Raw genomic sequence first — 25024 nt, 5'->3', positions numbered from 1 at the left:
CACTCCCCGCCAAACCCTTGTCACCGCTCGACTTGCTGGCACTTTTGCACTTGGCGACCGTTGCCAGCAACCCGGAACAAGTATGGATCCTCATTTAGCGATCGGGTGAGCAATCGAGACACGGCAACTCGGCATCTGGTACTTGCATGCACGGGGACAGTCGTGGACTTGCACAGCCTTGTTCATTGTTTGCTCTTGTAAGAAAGAGTAGCAAATATGTCGGTCACAAGATCCACGGCACGCTCGACATGAATATTCGGCGTGGTCAGCGACGTCATATCTCAATGATGACCGAATGCAGAAGGCCGTTCCATAATGAAGCACCCATCGAATCAGCCGCCGCTAGACACCCAGTCACTGCCAGGATCTGCCATCTAACCTCTAAGCTGTCTCGATCCCACACATGGAGCGCTTGGAACAACCGGCTTATTGACGGATTGGCCCTGACCTCGCAAACGCTCTACGCCCGACAACGCCGCATGTTTTCTCCTTTCGTTTGTTCAAGAGACATAGCAAGCTTATCTTGCCTACCACGGATGAGTGTCCCGCTGTATCTATGTATTTCTCGTGGGTTCCAGTTTCTTTTTTCCGCAACTTTGTATGGAGGAAATACATCGTGGCCAAGTCCGATGAAGTTTGTTGGAACACAGGTTTCGCTTAGCAAGATACCCACCAAGACTCGGAACAGAAACTAAGATTTGTTTGCGATAGACTCTCAGCGCCTGCCATACCCACCAGTTTGCGCGCCAACCGTCTGCTGTCGACCGCTTTGGTACGACATCATCTATGCTCGAGCGAATTTTGACGAATTGAAGCAGCTGGCGACGCTAGGCGCTATGTAGTCTATTTCTAGGACTAGACGAAAGGCTTTCTTGTCAAGTTTACGAAGCGCAGCAGAAACAAGGGGAGCAGCCCAGGGTCATTCACAATTTGACTCATGTCGGCATAGAAAGAGAAGAGTGCGAGGTCGGGGTGAAAGTCCCATTCAAACCTTGGCAGTCTACGTCGATACCAAGTCAGAGCAGGCGATGGAAAATGGCGTCGGCACAATCTCTCCGCCCACCGTCAGCGACCTTTCACCATAGACCGCAGAGCTCATACCTGTAACCAACTGCCGTCGAGATTGAATACATCACACGTCAAGCCCAAGGGGAAAGAAATCTAGACATCGCACGATCCTGACGCTGATGACAACTCTTAATTCTGCAGGTATGGAACATACGTCCGCCCAATGATTCTACCCCTGAGAGCCATTGGTACTCAACTGAGAATCTTATATCACAACGGATCGCAAATCGTACGTCCTCAATGTGAAGCGAGAGACTCCATTTCGGTGATATGGCCGACTCCCCGGCTTTACTGGGGTATGCATACATACTGTTGGCCTTCGGGACAGCTCTCAGTGCATAACCGGCCATCGGTTCACTGAAAGACGACAAGGTGACGAAGTATGAAGGCAGCGAATGCTGTAGAATGTCATCCAAACCAAATTCAGTCGTTACGAAGGCATATGTTCAGGCATGAACAGAACACAGCCCGAGTCTCACAGACGCAGCTTACTAAGCAACACTGTTTGACCGCTTTCGTACACGGTTGGTGCCTCGCTCCGACTTGGGGTCGCATCCGACACACCGGACCGGAATGGAGGCGGGTACGGTTCTAGATGTCCGGCTGCCGGTGTGGGGGTCTCATCCGGCAGGTCACCCGATCACCTCACCCGCTCCGGGAGAGCTTCACTGAAGGGTTCAGACTCTATTTTTGCCGCTGATAACGGAATGCGCGATGGGCTCAGCACACATGTTCTGTCAGTTAGCGAGTTCGATTCTAATGCCGGACATGCTTGTGCAAGACCGCACTCATATCAGGCTCACACATTGTCATGTTCGCCAATTTTGAGCAACCTACTTACAATGCCCAATGACACGCATCAGAGGAAATTTTGAGAGCCGATGAGGGCAAGCCCCAGGACCCCCCGACACATAGAAAAGGAAATCTCAATCCAGCTTGGCGTATCGCGACCAGGGCTTTGGTTGAAATCGGAAATCGGAGATCGGCTTGACTCCCTTGCAACACAAGAAAAGTCAGTTCCGTGAGCTCTGTGCCTCTGGCAATCTGGACGATATACACAGTAGAATCTTGCTCTTGCGGTCCACCCACCTCAGCTGTTAGCACTGAGCATGGCCTGCGCTGCAACGTAACAGAACCCCTTTTCGGCGCCCGCTGTGTGTAAACTGGAACACGAAAAATTTGCCTCTGGCGGCGACACTAGGCCGGCGGAGATATTTAGGGGTACACTATCAGAACAAGGCATTGTGCCGTCCGCAATAGAGATGGAAGTCGGAAACGCCGTTCATGGTTGTAGTTGGGCATCGAGATCAACATTCGTCGACCTTGCGACGAAAGTCTGTTCAGCCATGTGCAACCCGCTTTGACCGCTTGACAGTCCTCGCACAGCAGAACCCTTGGGCTGCTTGACGACATTTCCCACCTAGATTTGCAACATTCAGGCATCAGGCTCAACTTGGAGTTTGATCTATCCCTGAGGGCCACGCGATCCGCAAGGGGGCGTATCACAGTTTCGGTGTCGCTCTCGTCATGTGACTGATGATGCAACGGTACACCGATGTTGTAGTTGGCAACACATCGCTTGTGCCAACAACTTTTTCGACCTGCATACGGATACTGCGTGCAATAGCCGTATTAGGCAAAAGTATTCCTCACTTAAGGATTCCCCTAGACCGCGAAGGGCTTTCATGGCGGACTGCGCAAGCTTGAGAGATCTTCGGATATGATGAGCATGAACCGGAGGCGACGCGATCAGACATGGTCGTATTATCCACTAACACGTGTACCGCACCGCTCAGTACTCTTCATCGCTGGTAGCACTGGGGCCACTGTCCCTCGAAGGCTCGAAACACTGCAAAAGGGGCCAGGATTTCGTTGAAGAATATCACGGCAGATCGTTCGCAAAAAAGGATGTACTCTGTTACAGCCAGAAGAGTGCCTATCCCGGTCTAGCGCTAGTATCTCCTTTCCAGCTTGTCATTGACAAATTTCCCCGGCCGTTGGACTTCGTGGCCACCTAATATGCGCACGGAGAACGGGGACGATGTCTGTCAGACTGCCAGACCGGCATCTACCGACGAGTTGAAGAAAAAGGAAGCAAAGGAAGAAGCGGAGCACGCCAAAAAAAAATTAACAACTGTCTGGACCAACGGCCACCGTGTTGCAATATGTCCATGCTCACCGACAGCCCACCGATGGATCCGACGTGCCAACCTCATGTCCAGGATCTCGACGTGACTGGATGGAGCAATCCCCTTCATTATGACGGTGGCTTCGTTTCAGCTTCTGGCTAAGCGACTACTTGATCTTAGTCTCGGGGGATGGAACGGCGGTTCAACCTTCTCGAGCTCTTGGCCCCGGATCTAAATTGGAAATTGTCTCCAGCAACGGAACGCCAGAAGCGTTATTCGACGGGGAACTGATTCGGCCCGGACGCTATGAAAGCTGGACGTACCGAATACACGGCAGTATGTACTCACACAAGTTATTGTCGTTTCCGACAACTGCCTAGAACGTTTTAAGTAACCTTGAGGGCGAAGTTCTATCAACAAAGCACCTGCGCCACGTGGCTTCCAGCTGGTGCGATTTTCTTGACCGATATACGTGTCAGCCGCCTGCGGTAGGAGGCACGTTTATTCCAGGCGCTTGTTTGCAAATAAGACTGGTTCAGCAAGCAATGCGGCTGCTATTCTAAGACACAACACGCTCCGTTCCCGTTGCGGTGCTTGCCTTCCCGCCTGTGGCGCTGCCTCTGAAATTTCGAATGATATGCGAGGGCCCCCAACGCAGCTCGGGATGATCGACGCAATGCCGGCCGAAAAGCATTGCCACAGCTCAAGTCACGAAGCCTTTTCTAACGACCACGTCTCGAGTCTCTTGACTGGCCAACTCGCACACACGGAACTCGTAAGGAAACTACCGGAGACGCCTGCTAGTTTGACCGGTCAAGACGAACAATGTTGATCCTTGGTCTCGGTGTGACAGTACGAATAATGGCCTGATTAAAGTGCGTGATCGGAAAATGAACCAAGCTCGGACCACTGTCGAATATCTTACACCGCCAACCGAGGTTCCGAATTCTTCAAGAGTCAGGAAAGCGCGTTTTGATTATCAGATTTGAAGGTGTCATTGCTTGTGGGCAGCCTGGTGTGTCAGCTCGTGAGAACACAACGGCCCAAAACCTGAGGGGTTGCTGTTGAAATCCGAAGGCATCTTGATACAAGGTTCGGAGAACAGGTCCTGTGCGCTGCAGACCGAAAGATCCTGAGAAATGACAAAAGCGAGGGGCACCCAGCGGGTCTGCGCTGTTACTCTAATCCTACGGATTGGCTTTCAACCCTCACCTATCCGTCTAATGGAAGTAAATCCTCGCTTTTCAGCCGCAGCTGTGTATACGCATACCGTCGCTTCAGAGTAACTACGAATAAGCTATCGGATATTGCAGGGAACAAGGTCGATTATTTCCCTTACGAGCGAGCGCCCTACGGCTCAGGCAATCTCTCGGGTAGTTTTTGGGCTGAAAGAAAACCTTCTGTGGCAACACATGCTGGCCTCAAAACAGGATTGCCAGAAACCAAACAGTCCATATGACTGGCGCTCCTATGATAACAGTGCAACATATCTGGGCCAGGTGTGCTTTGTACCTCTGACGGCCATCCCACCCCGCCCGTTGCGACCTAAGCCGTAATCGGCACGGCTGTTCTTCTCATCGCCAATGTTCAGATGTCATTTTCGATAGACCGACCGTCAGCACAACGGTAGTATTCTGTGGAACAGTGGAACAGGTTCGTTCTAACGCACCAAGCCGACGCCTGCCGCCGCCCGGAGCATCAAGAGAATGGAGAGTCAAGGACTCAAGAGGCTTGCCGCCTGCGTCTTATCTACAATGCGTTGAATTTTGCGACATGGCCGCCTGGTTCTCTCAGATACCCTAGCAAACCCTGGTAAACCTTCGTCTCCAGTCGGCGGTGCACCAATCTCCGAACCTCCAACATCTCCTCGGGTTGCTCTTTTGGGCCCTTTGGGAAAGCGACCGCACCAGCCAGAATCGGAGAAGGAGCTCATTCGCAATCACCGATACTGATCCAAGCTGCAAGGCTTGCTGCCGAAGGCGATGCCAGCCGGGCATGCACGTCGCCTATGTGTGGCGGCTCCCGCCCAAGTCATCAGCCATTACGAATATCACATCCCCCCCCCCCATGGAGATGAAGAACAATGGCTGTGCGGACTTCGAAGCAGTCACGGCAGGCTAGTTTCGGGTCAGTCAGGAACAGCGGCAGGCGTCGTGGAGGACAAACTTCGGTCGTCAATGCGACTATTGAAGGCGAACCCTGTCGATCCTCCAACTAGATTTGTTCCCCGCATCCCGCGTTCCATGGAAGACAGCCACTTCCTTCGTGGACACGCCTTTGAGTTCCTTAACCGCCCAACGGCTGCCTCGCATTTGGTCGAGCCGCTCTACACTACACTACGGGCAGTTTTGAGACGAGACGAACAGAAGTCTAGCTTCCGTCTTCCCCGGCGCAACTCGCCGACCTGCTATCCCTACAAGGACACCTTCGCGGATAAGTCTGCCACAGGCTTCTGGTGGTTGTGTGCGCCCGTCAAGCTGTCTCTGACGACACTGTATCCTTTCTTGCACAATAGTGGATGGGAGACATCGACTTCCTGTCTCGAAACCTCATGGTGGGCTTGTGCTCGGACGCTTTGCCCAGGACCCTACCTGTCCGGCGTGCTTGATACGCAGCTCATAATGCCGCCGCGCCGCCCTTCTGCACGGCTTCCTGCAGCTAAGCCCACGGACGTTGAGAGCAAGTCGGCAGGCTTATGCTACAGGGAACAGCCTAGCAATGCAACCTTCGAGTCAAAGTCACCCCATCCCCGATACTGCCCTGTCCGCTACTTGGTGCAGAACGGAATAGCTGCTTCGATGGCTGTCATTGTGCAGCGTCTGCCTATAGCGGCTTCTGGGTAGGCAACAGGTTGAGCCCGAAGATCATTCAGTCACTTTGGGATAGAGGAGCTGAAGCCATACATACAAAGCAAGTGATACTCTCATCGAGGGTAAGGATTTCACAGGATAACATCTGCGCCCCAGAACCTTACTTGGCGATCATGGCAGCCCAAGAGGAAAGTTGTGATACGGTTACAGATCTAGCCAGCACATCTCGCGACGCGACAGTTTACTCACCGTTTCCCGAACGAAACCCCAGGGGCGAGCAGCCGCCTATGCTGCGGCAGTTGCAGCCAGCGCGGAATTGTGCGTAATTCTCTGACGAAATGAGGATTTATGACCTCAAGCTTACTGACATGGCGGGGGTTTGTGGACTAACAACGTTCTGCTGATTAGACTTGGAACCTAATAGGAACCAGCCAATTTGGACGTATAGCCATCGTCGTCAACCACACCGGCCCACTGATGGTCGTCAGCGTCTGCAGATCAAGAACTCTACTCACTACCGCAGGCTACAAAAGGCGGTGACTGATTTGAAAGCAATATTGGCAGGCGACTTTGTCCTTTTGATGGAGTCTCTCAGATACGAGACGAAGCTGGATGTCATCAAACAACGCTGGCGCCTTGTTGGGTGGGTCGTATCGGCTCATATCTTGTGTCACTTGCACGGTCGATTGACATATCAAAACCGTCCAGTCATTCATGGCAGCAAACGGTGTTTATTGGACTTTATGTGAGAAGCCTGGGTGCCGGAAACCTAAATCATTGGCGAAGTGATCTCATCTCGAAGGGCCCGGCCGTGAGGTATTCTGCCCAGCGTTGAGCCCGGGGACTTTGGAGAAGACAAGTGACCAGGCACTGCCAACGGAGCGAACTCCGACATCATTTTACCAGCTCAACCGCCTTTGCCCTTGTTCGGAAGAGAGACACTCGGCACTTTCAATCTTATTGACCTCGATGAGAGGCCGCAACCGCTGCGAACGCACATTGATCAAGGCATGGGGTACGTTCTATTATATCTGATATCGGCAGCGGCAGAGGAGAAAAAGATATGTACTACTTATTTTTGGGTGTTGCTGAAGACTTCCAGGGAAAGCCTTGTGAGGACCCTGCAACACAGCTGGCAGAGAACGAGTACCTCCTGTTACAGCTGTTTGCCATGAATATCTCGAGGGCACACTTCACTGGCTACTCGGTTGTGCCCCTTTCGGACGTAGCCCCAGGCCATGGGGTCGCATTTATCTCTCAGAGACCACAGTCGGGCATTTATTGAGACGGTTCGAGTGCGACGGGTGCTTCCATGACCCCCGACAACGAAATGGAGATGCCGACAGCCCGCCCAGGGAACAAGCTTGAATACAGTTCATTGGCGTAACGGCGTTGTAAATTGCTTTACACTATCCGTACGACGAGTGGCTAGGCATTGGTGGAGATTTATGGATGTGATAACTTTGTGATCGGGACTGGCAACAATTGCTATGGCTATGACGACGACCTCAGCAATATTTTTGCCAGAGCGGCACACCGCTTGCATGCCACCATGTCCCGTGATACCACTGACGACCGCACGCCTCACTTGTCCAGCCTCGCACGCAGAGTTGTCACGACTGAAAGCGCGCTTGTACTAGAGTCGGCTGCTTTGCGCTGGTCACGTTGACCATACCCCAAATGCCAGTCGCTGGACGAGGTAGGGATCTTCCACAGGATTTTCCTCGGTACATTGCGCTCGGGCTGGGCTCGGTAGCCTTTGACCCGTTTTCGAAGCTAAGGAGATTTGGAGGCGTGGCTCTTTTCTCTCTCCTCTCATCCCCCCTGCTGGATGACGAGCCTCTCACTAACAAGCAAGATGCGGCAATGAATTTGGAGTAAGTCGGAGGGGGCCGCTCTTTCGCTCGAGGCTGGAGGGTACTAAGCCATGTACTTGCGGACCATATCCGCCGCATCTTATATCAGCACTCGCATCTGTCGCACGCAGCTATCTCGCGTTGGCCGCCGCAGCCCCAAAAAGCCCCCGATGAGCTGTCAATTATCGATAATCCGAGGCTCGTCGATGGGGTTTTCGGCCTCCGACATGTTCTTGGGACAAGCATCCAGAGACAGGGTGGCTGTACCTGCAACTGCATGTCCAAGCTCGAGCCTGAAGTGTTGGACATGACGCACTTGAGCACCGACAATGACAGAAATGTCGATGTCGTACAGTGACGGATTCGCGCTGTGTAATGATGCGCAAAGGACCTCCGTTCAGAGTAGTAAGCGAGACAATGCACAGTACCTGGACAAGAGGGCAACATGGTAGCGTGCCTGGCCCACGTTGCCTCACGAAACCTTGTTACAGACGACACGACAAATAACCAATGTTTGGTTCTGTCGATATGGACAGACTTTCGACACACGGCCGATGATTCCACGTGCCTTTGAAGCTCGCCGGTGCTGCCGAATCCGAATCCGGGACGGACTTGAGGCGATTATCACTTGCCGAGCACGCAAAATGGTCCCTTGGCGCTGTTGCCCTCCCGTTTGAATTAGGTCGAGGTTGAAGGGGTCTTTCAAGAGAACGAGTCAACTCGAGATGGAGCAATCGCCATCTTCACAAGTCTTGACAAGCTCTCAGCCAGACAAGCAACGGATCCTGCTGCAAGGAGTTACACCACCCACAAGTGACAGCCAACAAACTCCGAGACACTTTCCTCTGTTTTCTGGAAGTTACAGGGCAGCATTCGATGCTCATTGGAAGTCCTCACAAACTACAAAACCGTAGAGGTGGGAAGAGGGGGGACCACCGCGACTTGAGGGTGGGGGAGAAGAAAGAAAATTTCAAACCGTTCTGGGGTCAAAACCCACTAACAAGCTCCACAGCGATGGGTTCCTCTTTGCCGAATTGCAGACGACTCACGGCGCGTATTGAAGACTTGAGGCCCCACGATCTGCTCAAGTTGAAAGTCGGTGCGCTCGAGTGGTTCCTCAGGAGTCGAATGGTTCGGAGAGACCAAGATCATGTTGCAGAACCGATGAGCATTGATGTGGAACATGAGCTGCCCGACAATGGTCTGCTCTTCCGTGTACTGTGTATACCAGAGGTCAGCCATGAATCGCAGACTGATGTATCGAGTACGAGCCGGCGCATTCGAGGTGTGCCGCATGTTGCGCCTCAACCGCCAGGCAAAGCGGTATCGAGTACGCGGACCTTCGGCGCGGACTGTCGGCCAGCGATCCACCCCTCCAAAAGAAAGTGAGGGGCTGACAGTACTTGAAAGCTACCTGGTTCTCTCACTGCGACGTCACCGCACCACGAGTACACTTGTGTGTCGCTTGTCGAGGCCACCGCTGCCGCCCAGGTGACTTGAAGTCTTGACCGTCCCGGCCGACAGGAGCGGCCTTTCTACTGCGCCCCGCAAGGGAAGAGCTCCAACAGCTCCATCGACCCCGTCGCGAAGGCCGCCATTGTCCAGAAGAGGCTTGAAGTGTTGCGACGAGACCTAAGACGTGCAAGACTAGGACCAAGAATCAGAATCAGACTCAAACAGCCAGCTGGTCAGCAGACCAAGAGCAAACATCGCGCCCCTAGTGGGTAGCAAAACAAGAGCACCCATGAGCGTGATGGAAGACATTGTTGGTACATATCAACGGACGGAATCACGTACGGATACACGAGCATGTCGACGATGATAGGCGGCGATACCCGTATCCGTACAGCACGCTTTTGGACTTCAACTCTGTTGGCCAACTCTACCGTACTCTCGCCAACCTTCGGCTGGCACTCATCACACACATACCGTACACACACTTTCTTCAAAGTTTGGCCTCTCCGTCACCGCCGACATCAGGATAGGGCGGGCAATCCGCAGGCAAGACTGCTTCTGTCAGTCTGTCTCGGGCCCCTCACCTCCATTTCGGCAGCTAACCACGACTGACGGGCAGCATTCATCCTTGCTCCCTTACTTCCTCTCAAGCGGGCATCAGCGAGCAAATGGACTTTGCCCACCACCCTCAGCTCTACTGGCTCTTCCGCTCGTGAGTGACTTCGGTAGTGGTTAACCTAACCTCTCCCCCTCCATCCCTCCATCCTCGAGCAAGGAAAAAAAAAAAAAAAGGCATCACAGACCACCACTCGCACCAACAAACAACAAGCAAATCTGGACAAGCTGGTGTCATCTTTTGCTTTCCACACACCCCCTGTCCCTCGCCCGCCTGCCGAGGACCCCTCCCATCCCATCTCATCCCACATCTCCAAAAAGCTGCTCAGACCGACATCAAGGCTCAGTCACCCCAGTCGAGCGCGAGCAAGGCAGGTCCCTCGGCGCTCCGAGTCTTTCCAGGCACCCTCCGTGCTTCCCAGGTACCGGTCCCTTGGACCACGGCGTCGGAGCGAGTTTTCTGCTCTAAGACGGTTCACCGTCTCTGCGAATGAATCGTTACTACTGGGCAGCAGTTCGACATACAGTATCCGTATCCCACACTATCAAAAGATGCTTGCCAACAACTAGCCGGCTTGGCTCTGGTTTGACTTTGGCGAGTCGCATACTTTCGTCCGTCCTGCGGCAACATTGCGCCCACCACACCATGTTTCTCTCTCTTGACATTCGTCAGTCACAGTGACGGAGGCCAGCTCCGATCTTCAGCCCTTCTGTTCCGGCCTTTTCCGCCTTGACTTTGACGTAGTCAGCAAACGAACGGGCCTTTTCGTCCATGCATTTGGGTTTTATATCGCCGATGGGGAACGTTATTCGTCAGATTTAGGGTCAACCCCAGACCTGGGGGGACGGGCGAGCGAGCGAGCGAGAAATGAAGAGAGATAATGAGAGAGGTTGAAAGAGAGCGACGAAGAAAGGGAGAGTAAAAAAAAAAAGAGGCTTTTTGCACTCCCCCTGGTACTCTTCGCCTCGCGCCCGCCACCAAGGAAGGGCCCTGTGTACGACATTCAAGCCGCTAAAATAACGTCGACGCTTGTTTCTCTTCACGACTCACGTCGAATCGCTTGAGGATGGCAAAGTGTTGGGAAGAATTGCCCGCCACGTCCGCCACGCCCGCCACGAACAGCCTCGTCCAATCCAACCGTGGCCCAGTCTAGCGGTCGGCACCCGCGAAGCACCAAAGAAGTATCTTGCGCGCAGCAGCAGCACCGGCATGGCAGCAAGCAGCACAGCAAAGCAAAGTACAGCACAGCGCAGCGGTCAAGTGACGAGTCGAGGCGGCGCACTGCGAACGGATACTACTTGACTGCTTGGGCGAGTTGGAGCATGGATTGCATGTCGCTGCTCCGCACTCGTTTTGTTTGCCTGCCCATCCCGTTCCTTCGCATAGCATCGCATCGCACGCCCGCGGGTTTCCAAACCGAAAGAAAACCTAATAATACAGCAGACCCTTCTTTTGCAAGGACCTGCCATCTTGCTATCACACCGCAACCATACGTCAGCTCACCGTACATTACACCGGCCAGCTGGCCCCTCGTGGACCACCAGCGACGTAATGATCAAGACAAGACAAGAGGGGGACCAGAGCCCCAGAAAAAGCGGAACTTGGACATTCCTTTGCACGGCCGTTGCTGAAAAGCAAATTTCCTTCTCGAATCCCGTGACCACTTTTCCCCAGTTGTCTGGCACTCTGGCATGGAGTATGATCCAGAATGCGCCGGTCCATGACTCCATGAGCAAGTATCGGACGGAACACACCGAGAGATTCGGAGAGAATGGCAAAAAACCAGGAGAGAGAAAGAGAGGGCATGAAAATGGTCTCGTCTCTGAGGTTCGGTTATCCATGAGTCTTTCGCGCGCCGGGCCCCCTCCCCCCCTTTGCTCCCGACAGCATCTCCGTGCGGCGCGTCCCGTCCGGAACTGGCAATGTGCCTGGGAAAGCCGACGAGAACTGGTGCTGCATCGGATCCAAACAAGCTTGGGAAGTGGTGTCGGGAATGGGAATGGGAATGGCATTGGGGAATGCCTTGAGTCGGTCTGCTAGCCGGGCACTACCCATCCCTGACAGTCGCCAACTTGTCGCTACCGCAGTATCCGTACGACTAGCCCTGACTGCTGCGCAAGTGTAGGCATTCTGTTCGTGTGCGCGTGGTTGATGTGGGAGAAGAGAGTTTCTAGCCACTATGCTTAGCACCGCATATCCGCCGCCCAGGTACGCAGTGCAGTTTCTCAGCAAGCGACCAAACGACCGAGCAAGCCATCGGCAACACAAGAACAGATTCCCAGGCTGTTGGAAGACTTCCTAAGACAAGCATACCGACTGGGGCATACGTGCTTCAACCCAAACGGTACTCTTCGCGGCACAGTACACGAGGAGTACCATACCTCTGTCTGTACATGCGCGTGTATATGAGGATTTACCTGTACGTAGGCTGTGGGAGGAAGCAGATCAAGTCGGGCCAGCAGCAGCTTCACACGCAAGACACGCGCTTGCTCCAACCCCCCATGTCACTAGGAACGCACGCACGCACGCACTTCCACCCTCTTTCACGTCCATTTCCAGGGCGGCGCGCGTGGGAGAAACGGCGGAGGCTGTCGATGGGGGGATGTTAAGGACACGCCCCTCCTTTCGTCTTCATTTTTCCCACACCGCGCAAAGCAAAGCTTCAAGAACGACTACGATGAGGACCACGACGTGCTGCGGAGTAATCGGTACCTACTTGTAGACGGTAGAGGGAAAAGTACTGGAGACACACACACCCACACCCCTCGTTCGCTCACGAAGATCCCTCGTCCTAGCTCAACTCCCCCAATCCTAGACTTATCCAGATAGTGTAAAGTCGCCGCGCTGCTGCTGCGGTTTGTTTCTTTCCTTTTTTTTTTTTTTTTTTTTTTAACCCTTTTATCCCCCCTTCTCGTCCCTCCTAACCCACCCTTGCTATTTTCCATAGACCCCCCCTTGGCCCTGCTAGCTTTCTGAGACTTTTCGACTTGGCAGGGTCGATTGGATTTCCCAGGTGGTCCTCTCTGTCTCTCACTCTCTCCTACACTCTTTTCTCCGGCGGAAGAGTCCAAGACTGATGGACTTGTCGCGAAAGTAACTCCCTGCCTTGTCTCTCTCAGTCACTCTCACCCCTGTCGCCACCGCATCCCACACACATCCAGGAGCTTGAGATACTTTCAGATACCACATCGCGTACCCCTCGGCCAAGCTCCAGAGCTCCAAGAAGAATAGAGGACCGAAGAGAAGGATAGGTACTTGCATACGGGTAGTCAACAAGAGTCAGACCAGGCCACCAAAAGCAGACCGCCTTGGGACGGGTGGTGCCCGTTTTCTGCCTTTGCCTCCAACTTTTCCTCTCGCACCCTACATCCGAGTCTACACACCCAACCCGCCATCGTACATTAGAGTAAAGGATACCTACTCCGTCGAGCAAGCGTACCGAGTACCTCGTGCCGACACCTCCACTTCGTGCGTGTACCTTGTAGCCGTGGCGCTCGTCTACTCTCTGCGCGGGAGCAAGGTATATGGCGACCGGGACATCATCATCCATCCGTCTCGCCGCCGCTTGAGAATTTGACGTTTTTCTTGACCTTCTTTTTCTTCCCTCCTCTACGCGCAAGTCAACAGTCGGAGAGAAAGAGAGAGAGATCCCCCTCCCCACCTCGCTCACACCGTCACCCCCGTCGAACCTCCAAGGCAGCGCAACCCGAAGAAAGAGGAGAGAGAGCAAAAATAGCGGAAGCTCCATCTCTGCCCAACGCGCTGATCCCCGCCCCCTTCGAGTTCCAAGCCGACCCTTTGGGCATCCGGGCGCATTCGCAGAGTGGGAAAATCCCATTTCCCAAGTTTCAAGAACCACACAGCCGGGAACACTTCAAACCGCTCACCACATCGGGTTCCCAAAGGCGAGTAGGAAGACTCCTCGAGCCGACTCGAATCGAGCTTCCCGTCCCTCGCCGCGCGCCGCCGCCGCCGCGCCTCCTCTTCCGCCCTTCCACTCCCAGCAGACTCCTAGTCCCTACCCTACTACTACGGATACCTTCCTTGGTCCTTGGTCCTTGACACCCAAGATAGGTTCTACAGATACATCCCCAGGTCTACGGATACGAACACCTCGACTCCCAACGACTTAGATCCCCGACATTGGGTTGCCAAGTACCTCTTCCTCCTCCTACCTGACCACACTACTCCTCACCCTCACCCTCCTCTACTTGGTACTATCCGTACCTCTCCGACTTTCACACCGACCTACCCTTCTTGTGCGTACTTCGTACACTTACGTTGCACTTCTCCGTACCGGTATACCGTGGACCACCACTCTGTACCGTACATACAACGTACAGACACGCCGCCATCAGGAAGAGGAACCACCACGGCCCCATGCTTTCATCCAAACACTGAGAGCCTCCAATTGTTGCTGCCCCAGACCCAGAACCCAACCTGATCTCCGTTCCCCGTCCCGGCTTCCCTCAACTCACACAGGCTTCCTGCTTGATTGATTGATTGCTTGCTTGGTCGCTTGGTTGCTCGCTTGTCCTTCTCGCTCCCTCCTATCCTCATCCCCGTCTACTGCTGCTCCCGTCTCTGCGTCGCGTTGCGTTGCGCTGGCCCAGCTTTGAGAGAGACTACTGGACTGGACCGGACCGGAACTGGGACGTCTGGCTCTTCCTCCTCGTTGCCCATAGCTTTTCCATGGCCGCCACCTTCTCCTCGGATCTGGCCTGACCCTATTTTCGCTTCGTCTCTTGTTTTTTTCATAAGCATTTGTACGTATGTACATATATATCAAGCATGGATCCTCCGGGGCAGCCTGACAACAAACGCCCCCGTCTCTCGAGCACCAACTCGTGGTCACCACCTGGCGGACCGCAACACCATCTACCACCACTCCACCCGCCGCCCTCGCACCCGTCGACGCCGCACCAACAACATCCTCTTCCGCCTCACCAGCAACACGCGCCGCCGCCTGCGCCATATAACCACCAGCAGCAGCCGCCCCCGTACCCTCCTCGCTCCGTCGAGCCTCATCACCCTCCTCACCCGGCGCCGCAACATCATCCCGACGACCGACGACACCATGAGCCAGAGTCTCCTTACACGCCCATGCAGGACCACTATCGACACCCGCCCTCACCTGCGCACCCGCCTTACCCACCGTTCCCAAACCGAGACCCTGGCGGCGTGAAGAGGGAGCCGCACGACGAGAACCTCTCTCACCCAAGAAGGCCTCACTCGACAGGAGGCGGGCCACAGGACGGCCTCCCTCCTCCGCCGCACTCTGCGCCGCCGCACCCTTCCCACCAACCGTACCCCGACGATTCTCGACGACACATGAGCTACGATAACGGGCCACAGCAGATGCCCCCCACGCCGGGGGGCTACCGAAGCAGCTTTCCTCCTCCTCCCATGGCTCAACCGCCTCCACCACCGCAACATTATGAACAGCAACCGCAGTACCAACCGCAACCCCCTCCCGAGTCGATATACGCACAATTCTCTTCCACCGCCAAGCGCAAGGCAACAAGAGCCTCTCAGGTGCGACTGCGCGAGCCGCCCTTCAACTATATGAGTTTGCGCTGATTATGTGTTTTGTAGGCTTGTGACAGCTGTCGGCAGCTCAAGGCGAAATGTGACGAAACTAAGCCTTGCAAAAGTTGCAGAGAAAAGGGTGTCGAGTGTAAATATCGTGATCCTATTCCAAAGGCGTCAGTCGAGTTTGCCTCCCCTCCCTCAAATAATGTTTCTTGCTGATACTGGAAAACAGGATTGACAAGGGCCAAACCGACATTTTGGAAGCGATTTCTGAGATGAAGAGCGCAATGGAGGCCAAATTCGAGGCGCAGATTGCCGCCCAGCAAAGGTGGATGCACAATATGGAGCAGAGGCTGAACATGCACAACATCAAGATGGAAGCCGAAGCACCGCCGCTTTCAGATGATTCTCCCGACAAGTCGCTTGTCAAGTCACCGTCGCCAGTTGCCGCGCCGCCTGTGGAAACGTACCCTCAACCCGACGAAGAGATGCACGAGCCGCAGCCCATGGCTGTTGGCGAGACGGACCTGGCCCACCAGATCCACGATACAGATATGGACAACGACGACGCGCCCGACAACCCTCCTGGACCACCTGTAGCGCCGGGTCCCCCTTCGATCCCGGTAAACCACACAACCAGAGCCGACACAATTTTGTTCTGGCCGGGCGTCAAGGAGATGACCCAGGGAATTCTGGAGAGGGAGAATGTCAAGTACCCGCAAGAGTACCCCATCGCCCAGGAAGAGAAGCGCGGTGTTCTGCGACTGTACGGGCGCGGAGAAGGAAGCGGACAAGACTCCAACCGCGGCGTTACAAGCATTGCAGCTTCGGAGGCCTTCGGCACAATGGATGTCATGGAAGACAACTTCTCCGAGACTGGAAACTCGCCCTCCCCGGGTGAGGCTTGGGGCCAAGTCGGAGGACTGAGCCCGCCAACGAGCATGGGATACATCAGCGGAACGCTTACACCCGATGGTGCACCTGACTTTTCTGAAGAAAAGGTCAAGGCATACATCAACAGCTTTGAGACTCATGTCCTCACCTTGCATCCAATCATTCTCCCCGGCGACCTGAGAGTCCTTGTCAAACGCTTCTTGGACAACATTGCGCAAACCGAGAAGAAGCCCAAGCCGACTGCACCTGGCGTCGCCAAGTTCGTCGCGCCGACGAGCAGCTACCCAGAAATGTCAAACAAGCGGAAGCGGTCTTCGCCAGCAGTAGATCAGCAGCAGGAAGAGACGATACAGCTTCCCAAGAAGCCGGGCAGGCCGCATAGGACCATTGAAAACGCCCTTGTGTTGGTCATTCTCGCCTTGGGCAAGATCTGCCTGCACCAGTCCAAGATTCCGGACCTCCCCCGGGACATGGTAGAACACAGCCAGAACTCTCCCATGAACAGGAACGGTTATCCATCTTCCCCCGGTGCGCAGGCTTCGCCTCCCTCATATTCCGCGCATTCGCATTCCTCAGGGTTACCTTCGCCAAAGGAGCAGGCCAATAGTCTTCCCAGCAGACGGCCTTCACTACAGGGCAGCGGCGCCGGCAGCATGAAGTCCAACACGATGAAGCGCAACTACGACATTATTCCTGGTTTGGAATATTTCGCCTATGCCTCTGACATTATGGGCAACCACATGGCTGGCTGGACGATGAAGCACGCGCAGACTTTCATCTTTGCTGGTCTGTACCATGGTCAATTAGGTAGAGTATTGGAGAGTGACGCCATGTTCTTCAATGCCGCACGAGCTCTGAACATGATCATGCGCCGGTAAGTTGACCGAACACGGATACCAGATTGATGGAAACTAATACCCATGCAGTGACATGGACCGCTTCTCAAAGATGAGCCTCGAGAATCCCGTCGAGAAGAAGCGCGACAACATGGTCCTCATCGCATACTGGAGCTGCCTGCAACTCGAAAAGTAGGTCTCATGACACCAGATGACTGGTCAATGCTAACAACGCTCAAGCGATATCATTGCGGAACTTGAACTTCCACGATCCAGAGGTCTCGACTACGAGCACATTATGCCGTGGCCTAATATGAAGCTCATAGAGAACGAGACATCTGTTAGAGTGCGAGACTCTTACATCGGACAGTTGTACCTGCGAAAGACGCTAAACACCATTCACAACTTGCTCTACGACCCCCAGGACATCCACGTTTCGATCAATGACAAGATGTCTAAAGTGCAGAACTTGGAGGAGCAGCTGAGAAGCATGCAGTGGGTATCAAAGGACTTCCACTTCAACGAGGACGATGAGCCAGCAAAGGAACTCATCGATGCGCGGTTGCGTGCCAAGTACTGGGGTGCTCGAGTCATCATCTACCGGCCCTTTGTCAGATTCGTATTGGAGGTTTCGGACAGGCTGAAGCAGCGCTCTGATGGCTCAGGCATGCTCAACAAGGAGACTGTGGGACACATTGGCGTCTTCACCCAACACGACGCGACTGCGTTCGTCGGGCAAGGCTCTCACGGAATCCGTCGGCACGATGAGCTTGACCCAGAAGTCAAGGCATACGCCGAAAGAGGTATCAAGGCCCTCATTCAGAGTACCCGGGCCTTCCACGGTGTCGACAGCAAGCGTCTTCTCGTCACCAACATCTTTGGCACAGCCCATGCGTAAGTTGTGACTTTCCCCCTAATGATTTGGGACAATACTAACGACCACAGGCAATGGGGCAACCTCTTGATCTTGGCAGCAGCCTTCAAGGACCCGTACTTGCACCATCTCGTGTCTGCTGAAGAACTGAAGATGCTGTTCCGACGCACCATTAGCATGCTTGATATGCATGCCCAGTCATCTAGCTCGCTAACGATTGATATGCATATCCTTCAACACATCGAGAAGGAGCTCTTCACCGAAAACCCGAGGGTTGGCTCCAGCAGCTTCGGCAGCACCAACAGCCACACGGGGCCTACGATCCCCCCGCCTCCGCCACCCTCGTCCGCACCGCCGGCCCATCACCACCACCACCCGGGCCCCATGTCCATGGCATCCTTCATCGAACCTCACCACCGCAGCGCGAACAACTCTCCAAACCAGGGACACCGCTCGTTGAGCAACGGATCGGGTCACGGTCACCCGCAGAACCACGGACACGGCTACCACGGGCATCCCGGACACCCCGGACACCCTGGACACCCTATGCAGATGTAAAGAACGGGAAACCTCCCCACACGCAGCGACCTCTACCAAAGCGGAGAAACAGTACACGAAGAAGACTCCCCTGCGCGCGCTCGCGATTTTCAAATGACGACAGAAACACCGGGGACCGGGATGGAAATATTTTGGTATTATGGAAAGCTTTTACAAAAGGCAACAGACTAATTGGGAGGAATCAAAATCTTGGGCGGAACGAAATGCCAATGTGTGTGCGCGGGCCAGAGGAAAAAGGAGACGGGACAGACGCTTCCCACCCTCCGCTCTTGGTCATGAAATTCTTCATACCCCAAACAACAAACATCCATGAACCGGCGTTTTGCGAATTCGAAATTCATTTTTCAACTTCATTTCTCGTACCTACTTGGAGATCACCTTGACCCCTGGAAACCCCCGGAAACCGGAAAAAACACTTTTTGTTATAAAGGAACCGCTATACGATTACGCAGTACAAAAAATATAACCCTCGAATTTATCACCTTTCACGGTATTTTGACCGGATCTCCCTTGGTTTTGTGACAGCTTATATTGCCTCCGTATACGCATTGGCGAGATGGTGCTCTACCGGACCAAAAGTCTTTCATCAATTACGGCCGACGTGTCAGCGACGCAATATATACACCTACGCTCGAACCTGGACGATGAAGCCGACGGATAAGGGAGGAAGGAGAGGGGATGGATGCGGAGGGGCAGCATTCTGGAGTGGTAGGCCGGCGGTTAAAGGGGGTGATGGGGCCAAGCAGGAGAGAGAGGGGGGCAACGGGGAGAGGAGAAGATGGGATTTGGACAAGTGCTTTTGTTCTTTTACTGCCACTCTCTGTCGTTATCAGACGGCGCTGGACCTCCGCAGGGTCGTTTTTGAAATCGGTTCGGTGGACAAAAGGGAGGGGGGGAAAGGAAAGGAGGAGGAGGGTGGAATAGGGGGCGAGCAGGCAGGTGGAGGAAGGATTTTGCATATAAAAGACAAGACTCGTAGCCGAGTTCTTTGGTTCGCGCCCTCTTGTTGTTTATCTTTTTTTTCTTGTCCTTTTTCTCTCTCTGCTTCTGGTTGGTTGTTGAAACAACACACCTCCCTCCAAACAAAGCATTGCGTTTGCGTTTGCGTATTTGTTTTTTGGTACTACGTTTTTTGGGCAGCATTTGCAAAACCTCTTTTTTATATATATTTATCCTATTTCCATGGGGACTTTTTTTTTCATTTTTTTCATCATCGTCCGTGTTGTTGTCGAGGTCGTGGCCGTTGTGGTTTGTCCCCCCCCCCCCCCCCCCCCCCCCCCGCTCCCCCCGTCCCTCACCCATCCCCCCGGTCCCTCTCGTGTCCTCTTCGCGGTTCCGTGTCGCTTGGGTGTGGCGGTGGTGTGGCTGGTGTGTGGGGGCGGTTGTTTGTTCCCCCCCCCCCCCCCCCTCCCCCTCATTCTCGGAGAACTGGATTCACCTAAATGTTGGTTCTGCTTTTTCGGTTCTGGTTGTTATGGCGGGGTCTGGAAGTTGGTGGTTTCATCTGGAAAGGTTCGAGGGCGGGAAGTGCAGTTTTGTCTGTGAATTGATGGCTCGTTCTATTTCTAGGGTGAGATTATTTTCAGTTTTTGTTCTCAGTGGAGGAGATACCAAACGAGGAGATTGAGAGAGAAAGAGAGAGAAAGAGGCGTGGCGGGAAGTGCTTCTTCTTTCTCTTTTGAATTATGTTTTTGTTCCTTAGTATATTAGTACTATTATGAAAACTATTGCCCTGGAACTTTGGGTTCTCCTCTTGATACGGCGAATATGGTGATGAATGATTGAACATGGTTATTTACGCGCTTCTGTGGCAGAGTATCTACAGATTGATCCAAACAGAACAGCGGTTCGACTCGTGGACCCAGTCAGGGAGCTTGGAGAAACAGAGCAGCCTTTCGCCAGTCACCTCCAAACTCCCAAGGAACATTGATCCGTGGGAGAAGGAGGGCGGGGTTTGTTTGCAATGTCCGTCCGTCACGTCCGTTCGCGACTTCCCAAGAAAGACAAGAAAAATCATGAGAACTGAGCGATGGCGAGGTCTGCAACCTCTTCATATATCGACACAGTCCAAAGCCATCGAACCCCCCCCCGGGAAACCGAATGAGCGCAAACCCCACACCGACACCGACGCAATCCGCGGGCGTGGTACTCCGTATAGTAGCAGTAGTAGTAGTAATAGTACCCTTGTATAAAAACTGACGTGACAAGTAACGTCCCCGTCACACCACACTCAGCTAATTGAAGAATACATGTACTTTGTACAGTCAATTAATCACATATCCGTTACTCTCTGGGACGACGAAAAAAAATTACAGATACATCAGATTTGCTTTCGCCTCACCTGTTTCAGGGCAAAGACGTGGGGACAATGACAAGCCGTAAATACTAAATGTAGGGTAAACCAACAATAAGCCAGCACCCAGGCCCCCTCCGCCTCCCCGGTCTCGGGTATCCTGATCGCTGATGGAATGGTCTACTTGTGTATGCCGTATATCGCGCCGCTTTGCATTGCGGCCGAAGATTTTACGTCCGGAAGGCAGCCCAGGCGCAACACACACACGCACACGCGCACACGCGCACACGTGCAGGACAGGGACCACGAAAAGAGACATCTGCATTAGTAGAGAGATTCAACCCCTTCGCCTTACTACCCAACTTACCAAAACTTTTGCCGCGCCGCCTTACTACACCTCAGTGAGACTCATGTCTCCTGTCACCGTGACCGCAAGTTGTGAATGCCGTCCGTCCGTCCGTCCAAGTAAGGAAATTCCCTCCCCGTACCTGGGCTACTTGGGGTCATAACTTCTATCACCTATAACATTACAACTCTCGAACAAACCCCCTTCCCCCTTCCCCCTTGCACTTTGCGCTTTGCCCCCCCCCCCCCCCTGGTGTAGGTTGTAACCTAGCACACATAGGTATCCGTAAAACCGGTGTGAGAGCAATTCGAACAAAAAATGTGATCGATTGTAGGAACGAGACTTGGCGGGTTGGGAATCGGGATTGCATCAGTCATCAATCACTTTTTTTTCTCTCTCTTTCGCACACTAGGCTTTTCGGTTTCCCTGTCAAACGGACGGACGGTTTGCGACTTTGACACTTTGACAGCTACTTAACCCCCTTTTCTTCATTTTACATTGTACTTCAACTAGGTTCACCAAAACGACGGCAAAATATGCCCAACGAGGTAGGTAGTGATAGTAGGAACCCGGAACGGCAGAGCAGGGGATACGCGCACACGGCTTGGCAAGCTACATGATACTACCTTTTAGCACCTTAGGCCCTTGAGTAAAAGGTGAGTTGTAAAAAGGGCAAAAGCACATTCAGCAATTCCCGAGGCCGCCATATGCTGGGCCTGGAGGAGAGAGAGGGAGAGTGTGATCGGGCCTGGCCGGCGTAGCATTCCCCCCCTCTCCCGCACTTTTCACACGATTAACGACCTAGAACACTCCAAAGCCGCCCCAACAGATCCAAGGAACCGGTGGATGGGGGATGGGGGGATGTGTTTGTGGCGGTCTGCTGGATGTCACCGAGTCCTGTCATCTGCTGCGTGGCGGCGGCGTCGTCGTCGTGTTCTACAGCTCAAAGTGCCAGATCAACGTTTCGACACAACGTCAAAAAACCTGAAATAAGGGATCGAGGCCTGGTGCCTGCTACCCGTAGGGGGGGCGGACGCCGCGGGACTGACGGACCGGGACCCAGTGCCATGGGATCAGTTCTCTTGAGCTGTGTGGCTCCCCCCTTCTCCCCTTCTCCCGGGGGCATGGGTACGGGAGCGGTAGTAGAGCACATCCCAGGTTGATATGATAAGTGCGGTTGTTGGCAATAGTACTCGGTAGTAAGTGACGGGGAGGGGGGAAGAGGGTCCTTGCACCTTCACTTGGGTTACCGGGAGAAAAGGTGCGCCCTTTCTTCTGCACGGTCGGACGGGATGAACGGACACGGCGATGGGGGACGTAGGGTATGTGGCTGACGGGGGAGGAAGGCTGGACAAGGCGAGGCCGGCGGCGGCGGCGCGGGCGGTTTGACACGCAGGTGGGACGCGGGGCGTGGGAAAGAGGTGGTGGTCGCGATGGCCGTGATGGTCGTCTTTGAACGCACACACGGCGCGCCAAGGGGGTTAGGACGAGGGCAGCGGGAGAGAACCAGAACCAGAACCAGAACCAGAACCAAAGGTACGGGGAGGGGAGGGCTGCGGGTACGGGATGAGGCGGTAAGGCAACGGGAAGACCATACTCTGTTTGGGAGGTTGTGCCGGGTTAGGGGTTTATGAAATGTGATTTTTGGTGGTTTTGGCTTGGGCACCTGGGTCAGTCAACATGACTTGGAGACTTGGAGTTGGAGGTGCTAAGATTGGATTTGGGGTGGTTGCGTTGCAATTCTTGGGCGATTTTGAGATTCCCGGCCTTCTGCGGTCATCGTAGGATATGGGGAAAACGGCAAAAATGTGATGGGAAAGGTACGGGAACAAGCATAGGGAATACAACCTGGCAAAGGGGGGGCGTGTGAGCAAGGCAGAGAGGTTGACGACAAGGGTAGCTTTGCGGGTTTGAGTGAGAAGGTGGTGAGAGCCTCGAGTTTTTTGGAGACTCAAACTGATGATTGGGCTCTGCAGAGAAGCTCTTTCGTCGTTCTTGCTGACGTTGTCACTCACAAGTCACTCGACCTCAAAGGTACTTTGGGACGGCACGGACTGAGAGACTGATCGAAAGGGAGTAAGAGCAGGGCGGCGTCAGCGGCAGAGAGAGGGTGAGGTGATGCAAGGACATGAAAGAAGGTCGCAGCGCATGTGCTGCTGCTGCTGCTGCTGCGTTGTGCTGCGCAGCCATCTCGTTTGAGTGATTCTATCAGGAATGAGAAGTGACGAAAGCACTGTTTAACTCCATCGTTTTGTATTACTAGAGGATTGCCGTAGTATATATAGACGCTACCCTGCCCTCAAATTCTATACTATTTAACCTTAACCCTTTTTATAAATTACCTATTCTTTCTTTTATTCTACCCTCTCCCTTATTAAGGGATCGTTAGAATTATAATTTTAATAGCTTATTAATAAGCTAATATTATTATTTAAAAATAAATAACCTACGCTTATATATAAGTACCGGGAGTTTTATTATTATAAAAATAGTAATAAATATATTAAAGTACTTAAAAGAGTTTTTTTAATAAACTTTTAATACTATTTAAAGTTATAATCCTTAAGCTATAAGAAGAAGCCGAGGTATTATATTAATATAGCTTTATTTATCTCGTTAGTATTAATAATAGTCTTTTTAATATAAAATATATTATTAATATTCTACGGCTATATTACTATTTTTTATAAATTATACTTAATAGTAATAAGGATTTTAATATTATTTCTTAGTTCGTTTTTTAGTTTCTTTATTAAGGCCGTTATCGTAGGGTTAGTTTAGTTATTAGTATTTTAATAAGTATTTTAATTTAATATACTTAAAGGCTCTTATAGCCCTTAAAAAAAGGCTTTTAAAGGACTTATAATTAGACTTTTTATTTATTATAAGCGAAGCTATTATAATTAAAGCTATAGCGTTATAAACCTCGATAATAAGTAGTTAGTAATATAGTTATTTATTTTTATAGTGAGCTTAAAAAAATATTTTAATTTAAGTACTAAGTAAGTACTATATTATTTTATTAAAACTATATTCTTGTACTTATAACTTAGAAAGAATTAACTTTTTTTAATAATAAGGTACTTAGAGAAGTGACGAAAGGAGAGGGGGAGCGTGGAGGGGGGCGTCGACTAAGTATTATGTAGACTCTACAAAGTAACGCATAGAAAGTCTGGAAATGGGGGCGGGAAGAGCAGAACATGCCAGATATAGGTAATCCATTGCCGGTATGAGACCTGTACAGGAAGAAGAAGAAGAAAAAGCAAAGAAACAGAAACCAGACAGAGTTACCCAAAGTTACGTTACTAAGGTAGTGTAAAAGGAGGTGCTAGACTCGCTTTCGACTTTAACTATCGTAAAACCCTGGATAGCATTCCAAGAGACTTGTTGAAGTGTGTGTGTGTGTGTGTGTGTGTGTGTGTGTGTGTGTGTGTGTGAGAGTGAAGTGCGTACACGAATAGAGGTGCCTAGCCAGCAGCGCGACGCTGACAGGGATGCGTTTGCTGGTGCTAACGCGCAGTATTCTCTGGAAATCTGATAGCTCGCCTCGATTGCCGATTAGTGAACTGCGCTAGGACGGCATTAAAGCGCCATTATGGAATCCCCTCCTGGTGATGGTAAAATTGAGATGAGAAAGCGTGAAAGTACGCGTTAAGAAAGGAAAAAAAAAAAAAAAAAGGGTTTCGCTCTAGTTTGGTCTTGGGGGTATTGACTCGTCACCACCCCCCTCCGTCTGAATCCGCGGCGGTTTGACCGC

At 52.7% G+C, this 25024-nt stretch overlaps 8 protein-coding genes across 8 annotated transcripts, besides 1 other annotated feature; 7 read left to right on the top strand and 1 right to left on the bottom strand.

Annotated features, from left to right (window-relative positions):
- Window positions 1-146: 146 nt before the first annotated feature.
- Window positions 147-813, top strand: CLUP02_11059 (uncharacterized protein; the record flags this gene model as incomplete). Its single annotated transcript, XM_049290028.1, has 2 exons — window positions 147-650; window positions 712-813. 2 exons carry the CDS (start codon window positions 147-149, stop codon window positions 811-813), a joined length of 606 nt encoding a protein of 201 aa, XP_049147173.1.
- Window positions 814-1000: 187 nt separating this feature from the next.
- On the bottom strand, window positions 1001-2311 carry CLUP02_11058 (uncharacterized protein; the record flags this gene model as incomplete). The annotated part of the gene is made up of 7 exons (XM_049290027.1): window positions 1001-1111; window positions 1175-1237; window positions 1302-1466; window positions 1590-1671; window positions 1713-1787; window positions 1910-2162; window positions 2239-2311. 7 exons carry the CDS (start codon window positions 2309-2311, stop codon window positions 1001-1003), a joined length of 822 nt encoding a protein of 273 aa, XP_049147172.1.
- Window positions 2312-4609: 2298 nt separating this feature from the next.
- CLUP02_11057 (uncharacterized protein) lies at window positions 4610-4753 on the top strand (the record flags this gene model as incomplete). Its single annotated transcript, XM_049290026.1, has 1 exon — window positions 4610-4753. One exon carries the CDS (start codon window positions 4610-4612, stop codon window positions 4751-4753), a length of 144 nt encoding a protein of 47 aa, XP_049147171.1.
- Window positions 4754-5374: 621 nt separating this feature from the next.
- CLUP02_11056 (uncharacterized protein) lies at window positions 5375-6040 on the top strand (the record flags this gene model as incomplete). Its single annotated transcript, XM_049290025.1, has 1 exon — window positions 5375-6040. The coding sequence occupies one exon, from the start codon at window positions 5375-5377 to the stop codon at window positions 6038-6040; it is 666 nt and encodes a 221-aa protein (XP_049147170.1).
- A 2997-nt stretch (window positions 6041-9037) lies between these two features.
- On the top strand, window positions 9038-9358 carry CLUP02_11055 (uncharacterized protein; the record flags this gene model as incomplete). Its single annotated transcript, XM_049290024.1, has 1 exon — window positions 9038-9358. One exon carries the CDS (start codon window positions 9038-9040, stop codon window positions 9356-9358), a length of 321 nt encoding a protein of 106 aa, XP_049147169.1.
- Window positions 9359-11228: 1870 nt separating this feature from the next.
- Window positions 11229-11303: a sequence feature (Short protein (CLUP02_11053, UQC85555.1) was converted to a misc_feature.).
- Window positions 11304-14725: 3422 nt separating this feature from the next.
- CLUP02_11052 (uncharacterized protein) lies at window positions 14726-18799 on the top strand (the record flags this gene model as incomplete). The annotated part of the gene is made up of 7 exons (XM_049290023.1): window positions 14726-15469; window positions 15530-15639; window positions 15699-17234; window positions 17287-17388; window positions 17437-18090; window positions 18142-18624; window positions 18655-18799. The coding sequence occupies 7 exons, from the start codon at window positions 14726-14728 to the stop codon at window positions 18797-18799; spliced, it is 3774 nt and encodes a 1257-aa protein (XP_049147168.1).
- A 473-nt stretch (window positions 18800-19272) lies between these two features.
- On the top strand, window positions 19273-20173 carry CLUP02_11051 (uncharacterized protein; the record flags this gene model as incomplete). Its single annotated transcript, XM_049290022.1, has 2 exons — window positions 19273-19909; window positions 20052-20173. 2 exons carry the CDS (start codon window positions 19273-19275, stop codon window positions 20171-20173), a joined length of 759 nt encoding a protein of 252 aa, XP_049147167.1.
- Window positions 20174-20415: 242 nt separating this feature from the next.
- CLUP02_11050 (uncharacterized protein) lies at window positions 20416-21430 on the top strand (the record flags this gene model as incomplete). The annotated part of the gene is made up of 4 exons (XM_049290021.1): window positions 20416-20773; window positions 20837-20987; window positions 21045-21155; window positions 21217-21430. 4 exons carry the CDS (start codon window positions 20416-20418, stop codon window positions 21428-21430), a joined length of 834 nt encoding a protein of 277 aa, XP_049147166.1.
- Between the last annotated feature and the right edge of the window lie 3594 nt (window positions 21431-25024).

The sequence above is a fragment of the Colletotrichum lupini genome, chromosome 5 (assembly GCF_023278565.1).
Source record: "Colletotrichum lupini chromosome 5, complete sequence".
NCBI lineage: Eukaryota > Fungi > Ascomycota > Sordariomycetes > Glomerellales > Glomerellaceae > Colletotrichum > Colletotrichum lupini.
The sequence above is the reverse complement of the archived record's forward strand: the minus strand, read 5'-3'. Positions and strand labels throughout refer to the sequence as shown.